Here is a 7,570-nt window from a genome sequence, read left to right on the forward strand (position 1 = left end):
CCAAAGGCCGGAAACAAACCAACCCCCAAATCCTGTCTTTGTGAATTTATCTCTGGGAACACTCCAGATGCCAAGGCTCTTATCAGTCTGGATCCAGTCTATAGAGAAAAGCCACACAGTAATTTGAACAGGGAAAGTTTAATATAGAGAATCCATGACTTTAACAGCAAAGTGAAGTAAGAAGGGGATTCACTGGTAAGGGGCCCTGGGAGTTAGCGGAAATCCACCTTCAGGGGTGTGGTGGAGAGACATTCAGACACCTCAGTGGAGGCTGTCCTCTGCAGAGTGGGGGGTGGAGGGCGCCAGGGGAAGCTGCTGACCACCTGATTCACCTCAGCAGATGCGGAGAGCCCTGCACCACCATGCGCTGCAGGGCAGCTGAGCAAGGACCCCTGAGCAAAGCCAGAAAGCAAAAAAGCCTTCCCTCCCTTGAGGAACATCTCTCGGGCGCCCTCTACTGGCAAACCTTATCAGGCCAGTTATACTGGAGAATATTTCTAAGGCCCAGATCAATTTTCACAGAGCAAACAAAGTTGAATTTGGAGCTGAGCATCAATAACTCAGTAAGGGGAACACTGTGGAACTCCCCGCATGCAGTGGGTATGGACGAGGGATGCTGCAGCCCGCGGTGAGCCGAGTCGTCCTACATAGGGAAGAACCTGCCCTGTAGAATGCCAGCAGTGCCCCCTGGCAGGGAACAGGAGCATATGCAAGTGGGATAATCCGACAAGACTCTTCTGACAAGTCAAGAGAAGTTTCTTGCCAGAGAAGTGGGCACGGTGCGGGGCAAGCACAAGGAAGAGTGCAGCTCCCTGGGGCTACTTGCAGCCAGAGGCCCTTACCTCCCCCAGGCTGGAGAAGGGGGCTCCTGAAACTGGGAAGGAGAGAAGCATGTGGAGAGGGCTACCTGACAAGCTGACAGGAGCTGTAAGCTTCAGGCTGGCTGCAGCCAGCCAGAGCACCCCGGCAGAGAACAAATGTCCCAGCCTCAGGCTCTCCTCCCCTCACCCCAGCCCGACCCCCGGGGTTGAATGAGCCTAACAAAGAGGATGAGCTGTTGGGCTCTCAGCAGAGCCTGGCCAAGACCCAGCTCGACGGGGAGGAGCCGAAGGCTAGGCAGGGATGGGGCTGCCGGCTGCATCCTGGGACTGCTCCTCTGGCCCCACCTTGAGGCCCTGTGCCCAGTCAGCCCCCAGAACCTCACAGTGGGGCAGCATCTCCTCCACCAGGATCTGAGTGAGGCCCGGGTTGGACACGGCAGGAAGGTCGGAGATATCCAGCCTGCGGAGGTTCCTGAGAGGAGGCAAGATGCAGGGGGGTCACATATAAGGATGGCGTGTGTGTACACACACAGAGTGTGGGGGGTGTACCTGCCCCCACGCTGACCCCCAGCTTTCTAATAAAATCTTTGCTCAAGTACATGAGATCCACTGTGTGGATCTGCACACCTCTGGCTCCTGCTGTCCCACAACAGTGTAAATATCTTGTAATTTCATCAATACAAAAAGACAGGAAGACTAAGAGTCCTCCCACCCTCCCAGAGGTTCACTGCACAGCTCATCTATGCTGACCCACCACCAGCTCTAGATCTGTCCAGGAGGCAGGGATGGGGGACTGCCCTCCCTTGGTCTGGGGCCCAGCCTCTCACTGGAGGTGGTGGAGGCAGGCGAGGCCCCGTTCAGAGATGCGGGGGCAGCCGGCCAGCGAGAGCTCCTGCAGCGAGTCGGCCAGCTGGTAGAGGCGGCCGAGACACCAGTCATCCAGGTGGGGACAGCGTCGCAGTGACAGGGACTGGAGCTCCTTCAGGGCCACTGCAGGGGGCAGAGGGTGGATGGCACTCAGGGCCCGTCTGAAGCCCACCACAAACGGGCAGCGCCTGGCCCGTCTCCACCTCCTCCCGCCCCACCCCACTCACAGAGGTTGTCCAGGCCTTGGTAGTTGATGGCACAGCCACTGGCATCCACTGCCTCCAGGGGCACCTCCTGGAGCTTCCGGAACTCAAGGGAGGAGAGGCCACGCTCATCCGCCCGCATCCACTCCCTGTCCCGAAACCTGGGAGAGAGGGCGTGTCAGCAGGGTCCCGAAACCTTCCAACCTCCTAATAACTCCTAGCACGGTATCAGAGAAACTGGTGCGCTCACTATACACCAGGCCCCGCGCTAAGGGCTTTACATGTCTGGTCTCATTGGGCCCCCTGACAACCTCATCAAAGATGGAGTGTTTGGCCAATTTTACATACCTGGAAGCTGAGGGTCGAAGAGATTATGGATATTAACATGAGAAAAAAGAGCTATGAGACAAGAATCCTTAGAGATGGGTGAATGTTGAGATATTTACAGACAGGTACACTATTTCTAAGCAGGGTGCTGGATGAAGTACTTAAAACAAGTGAAATCTTAATCGGAACCAAGAGGAAGGCTAGATGAAGCCTATGTGAACTGTGTTTTAAAAACAGAAGGAAAATAAAGGGGAAAAACAACAGGAGGAGGAGGGGGAAGGAAGAAAGAAAAGACACACTAGTGCTGACCGAGCACGCATGCTGTGTTGGCCTGTGGCCCATGACAAGTGTCCAGACTGCAAAGTGTCTCTGAATCTTTACCGCACACCTTGTAGGTTAGACACGACCACCATCCCGTGTTACAGATGACAAAACTGAAGCTCAGGAACAAGTCCCCAGCCACACGGCCAGGAGGGGCCAGAGACCAGGGTGTGCACGGAAGCCAGTCAGACTGACATGAGCCTGTCTGACGGAGGAGCCCCAGGTTTAGAAAGCAGCTCTCCCGCCTCCCCACCCGACCCCACCCCCATTCTGACACCTTTGCCGTCATACTTGACTGAGCCTCCCTGCTTCAAGACGAAATAGGCCCCTGCGATGTAGGGGCCGTATCGCTCCTTGATGTAGGTGACAGACCTGCGGGGAGAAGAGTAGCCGAGGGTGAGCCTTGGAGCACCACACCCCTTGCCAGGCCCTGGTGCTGCTGAGAGGGTCACAGTCCACAGCACGGGATTGAGATGGGCAGGCAGACTGAACCAGATGGCAAATATTTACTGAGGGCCTCTGAAGTGCTGGGCACTGGGGGACAGTGGTGATCAAGGAGGATCATTGTTCCTGCTCTTGCAGAGTTATTTCACAGGGGAAACAGATAACCGGCAAGTTAAGAACAAATCTCCAAGTATCAATTCCGTGATGAAGTTAATACTAAGGGAACAGACTAGGAGTGGCTCGGGTCGGGATGGGGGATGGAGGTGAGTGATTTGGTTTTCGTGTTGGAGGAGGTGAAACTTGAGAGTTGAATGAGAGAGGGATTGCAAAGGTCAGGGTCAGAGTCTGCCAGGCCAAGGGAAAAGCCAGTTGCAAAGGCTCAGAGGCTCGAATTAAGATGAACAAACGGCAATAAGGATGCCAGGCTGGCAGAGGTGAGTGGGTGTCCCAAGTAGAGGTCTCAAAGCTCAGTAAAGGGCCAGATTTTCGGCCTTGGAATTTGGCTTTTATTCTAGTTTGCAGTCGGAAACCATAAGAGGGTTTTAAGCAAAATGGTAATGTTATCCATCTTCCTTTCTGAAGAGTCCTCTGGCTGCTGTATAGGCTATAACAGGGGGCAAAAGGTGACCAGATAGGAGACGACTGCAGTCATCCAAGCATAAAATAAAAGGGCTCCGACCAGGCTACAGGCAGAAGGTGACACTGATGGACTGGATGTGGAGGGAAGGGAAGCAAAGACAGGAATCAGGGATAACTCCTTAGAATGTGGTCTGAACAACGGATGGGCAATGGTGCCACTGACCGGGATGGGGAAGGCCTGGGGGTGAGAAGGCTGTTTTAGGGGGAAACCAAAGTGTGCTGTTAGCCATGTGAGGTCTGACGTGCCAGCTAGACTTCCAAGAGGATATAGTAGGCAACGGATTGCCTCTATGAGTTAGAGGGTTTCATAAGCATGTGGGCTGGAAATGAAGAGGCACCTGGGCAAGGCTCACATTTGGAAGCCCTAGGGCTTCCTGGAGTGGCAAGGGCAGGGTGGGCAGACCAGGGAGGCCTGGATAGCAGGGCTGGGCAGGCCAGGGGTTCTCACCGATTTTTCTTTTGCACCTTCAACACCTGCTTCCGGAGAAGGTACTCCCTCACAGCCTCCACATCATAGAAGCGGTCAGTCAGGAATTGGAGCAGCGTCCTCCCCTTCCTCTGACTGCCCTCCGGGTCCACTGCCTTGCTCAGGCCACGGATGCCGCTGGTACCCCTGTTCCATACTGGGGCCACTAGCCTCAGGGACTGGGGAGAAGAGGGGAGGAGGAGCTGAGCATAGGGCTTCCTTCGAGACACACAGCCAGATTCCCTTGGTTTTGCTCCCAAATCTTCCCTTTTCAACATTTCCCTGCTCATTTCTCTTCTAAGAACTTCCAGTTCTTTGGAATCTGCAAAATTTCCCCAGGCTTTCCCCAAGTTTTTTCCTTTAATCAATCTTAAATTCTCTTTGGGACTTCCCTAGTGGTCCAGTGATTAAGAATCTCCTTGCCAATGCAGGGGACGTGAGTTCGACCCCTGGTCTGGGAAGATCCCACATGCTGTGGAGCAACTAAGCCCACGTGCCACAACTACTGAGCCCACTTGACCTAGAGCCTGTTCTCTGCAGCAAGACAAGCCACCTCAGTGAGAAGCCCGGGCACCACAGCTAAAGTAGCCCCTGCCTGTCACAGCTGGAGAAAGCTTGCACGCAGCAACCAAGACCTAGCGCTGCCAAAAAAAATTATCTTTGATTTGGCCCAAGGGTCTTCTGGTTTTCCTAAATTCTCCCCCTAACTTCCTCCAAGCCCTTAGTCTCTCACCAAACCTCTATTATCTGAACTCTTAATGTACTACAAATTCTCTCCTTAATTTTATCCGCTTCCCAGCAGAGTTTTCCTAAATAAGGCATTCCTTTCTCCTAAATGTAACTTTTTTTTTTGGCTATGCTGAGTCTTTATTGCTGCGCAGACTTTCTCTAGTTGCTGTGATGGGGGGCTACTCTTCCATTCCAGTGTGCAGGCTTCTGATGCTGTGGCTTCGCCTGTTGCTGAGAAATGGAGTCTAGGGTGCTTTACCACTGAGCTACCAGGGAAGCTCCCAAATATAATCTTAATTTCTCTCCAAACCATCCTTAACTTACCTCTCGAAGCTCCCAAACTGTCTTCAAGTTCCACCCCACCAAAGTTTTCTCTTAAAGTGCCTCAGTTTCTCTTTTTGCTTTAACCAAATTCTCCCAATAGTTTTGCCCACATCCTTATTTTCCCTTAAAATTCCTTTTAAGCTCCCAACCTTACTTTAATTTTCCTAGGTCCATTCCTTGATTTTGCCGAATTCTTCCCAAATTGTTTCCACAATATTGCAAATTCTCCCCTTAATTTCCCCTAGATCTTTTCCCTTGGAATTCCCAAATTCACCTCTTGGGTTCTCCATCAAAATTCCTAACTATTCCATGAGTTTCCCTCACCTTTGGTCTCCTACTCTTGGACCTCAAACCTCAGTTTTTCTGCCAATTTCTTCCAAACCCTCATCCTTTGCAAGTCCCACTGTCGTCCGCCCCTAGACGCCCAGCGCCCGTCGGATCCCTCCCTCTGATTGGTCTGGCGCACTTTCTCAGTCGGCACGCCCTGCTTCCCCATTGGTTTCTCTCCTTCGCTGCCGGTGACCCGCACCGATCCTCCAGCCCCCGAGGACCACACGTCTCCGCGCCCAGAGCGAGGCTTAGCGGGAGAGGCCCCCTGCTCCTTCCCGCTCCTTGTCCGCTGGGCGCCGAGAGAGGTCCTGAAGGCAGAGACAGCAGAGCGGACACTTAGAGGGCTCTAAAAGCTTCGGTCACCTACCGCCCTGGGCACCGCCATCTTGCTAGGACTATGTAACCGGAAGGGGCTCATCTTATCCAACCCACCAGGTCTCTTATGACCACGCCCCCTCCGTTTTCCAGCCCTCCTCTTAAAGGGCTTCCGTGGTGGCTCAGACAATTAAGGATCCGCCTGCAATGCAGGAAACTCGGGGTTGATCCCTGGGTCGGCGAGATGCCCTGGAGAAGGGGATGACAACCCATTCCAGTTTTCTTGCCTGGAGAATTCCATAACAGAGGAGCCTAGAGGGCTATTGTCTTCTACCGTCCACGGAGTCCCTAAGAGTTGAACATGACTGAGCAAATAACATTTTTTTAAATTTACTTTTTACTGAAGGTTAATTGCTTTACAGAATTTTGTTGTCTGCTGTCAAACCTTAACATGAATCAGCCATAGGTATATATGTATCCCCTCCCTTTTGAACCTCCCTCAAATCTCCCTCCCCATCCCATCCTTCTGGGTTGATACAGAGACCCTGTTTGAGTTTCCTGAGTCATATAGCAAATTCCCCGTTGGCTATCTATTTTACACATGGTAATATAAATCTACATGTTACTCTTTCCATACATCTCACCCTCTCCTCCCCCTCCCCATTTCCATAAGTCTGTTTTCTTTTTTTTTTTTTTTTCATAAGTCTGTTTTCTATGTCTGTTTCTCCATTGTTGCCCTGTAAATAAGTTCTTCAGAACCGTTCTTCTAGATTCCGTATATGTGCGTTAGAATATGGTATTTATCTTTCACTTTCTGACTCACTTCACTCAGTATAATAGGTTCTAGGTTCATCCACCTCATCAGAACTGACTCAAATTTGTTCTTTTTATGGCCGAGTAATATTCTATTGTGTATGCGTACAACTTCTTTATCCATTCATCTGTCGATGGGCATCTAGGTTGCTTCCATGTTCTAGCTATTGTAAATAGTGCTGCAATGAACAATGGGATACATGTGTTTTTTTCAACCCTGGTTTCCTCAGGGTATTTGCCTTGGAGTGAGATTGCTGGGTCACATGGTGGTTTTATTTATAGTTTTTAAAGGAATCACCATACTGTCTTCTACAGTGGCTGTATCAACTTACATTCCCACCAACAGTGCAAGAGCATTTCCTTTTCTCCACACCCTCTCCAGCATTTATTGTTTGTAGACTTTTTGATAATGGCCATTCTGACTCGTGTGAGGTGATATCTCGTTGTGGTTTTTGATTTGCATTTCTCTAATAATGAGTGATGTTGAGCATCTTTTCATGTGTTTGTTAGCCATCTGTATGTCTTCTTTGGAGACATTAGGTCTTTTCCCCACTTTTTAAAATAACACTTCTTAAAGGAGCACACACTTATTACTCTTCTTGGCTTTAGCAGTCTGTTGGACCTCCCTTTCCAATGGGCCTTAAAATGGGACCTGGCAGCCTTTTCCTTAAGAGAGGGCTGTTGGAGTACCTCCCTTCTCTCTGACTGCACTCATAGTCCCTGTGAGCTTTCCTGTTTCTCTAGATCTAACTAACTGTTAATGCTTCCTTAGAACAGAAAAAGATGAGCTGAGAAACTCCATATCTTTATTTTTTAATTATTATTTTTAAAAATATTTATTTATTTTTGGCTGTACTGGGTCTTCGTTGCTGAGGGTGGGCTTTCTCTAGTCGTGGAGAGCGTGGGCTACTCTGCTTTCCATCCTTGGGCTTCTCATTTCTCATTCTGGGTCCCACTTTGGCTTCTTGTTG

At 50.7% G+C, this 7,570-nt stretch overlaps 1 protein-coding gene across 1 annotated transcript; it reads right to left on the minus strand.

Moving 5' to 3' along the window:
* Window positions 1-119: 119 nt before the first annotated feature.
* DMAC2 (distal membrane arm assembly component 2) lies at window positions 120-5,812 on the minus strand. Its single transcript, XM_061139382.1, has 6 exons — window positions 5,608-5,812; window positions 4,071-4,267; window positions 2,831-2,911; window positions 1,916-2,052; window positions 1,649-1,811; window positions 120-1,293 (listed from the first exon to the last, which is right to left on the minus strand). The coding sequence occupies exons 1-6, from the start codon at window positions 5,635-5,637 to the stop codon at window positions 1,113-1,115; spliced, it is 789 nt and encodes a 262-aa protein (XP_060995365.1). The 5' UTR covers window positions 5,638-5,812; the 3' UTR covers window positions 120-1,112.
* Window positions 5,813-7,570: the final 1,758 nt, after the last annotated feature.

The sequence above is a fragment of the Dama dama genome, chromosome 4 (genome assembly GCF_033118175.1).
Source record: "Dama dama isolate Ldn47 chromosome 4, ASM3311817v1, whole genome shotgun sequence".
NCBI classification, from domain to species: Eukaryota; Metazoa; Chordata; class Mammalia; order Artiodactyla; family Cervidae; genus Dama; species Dama dama.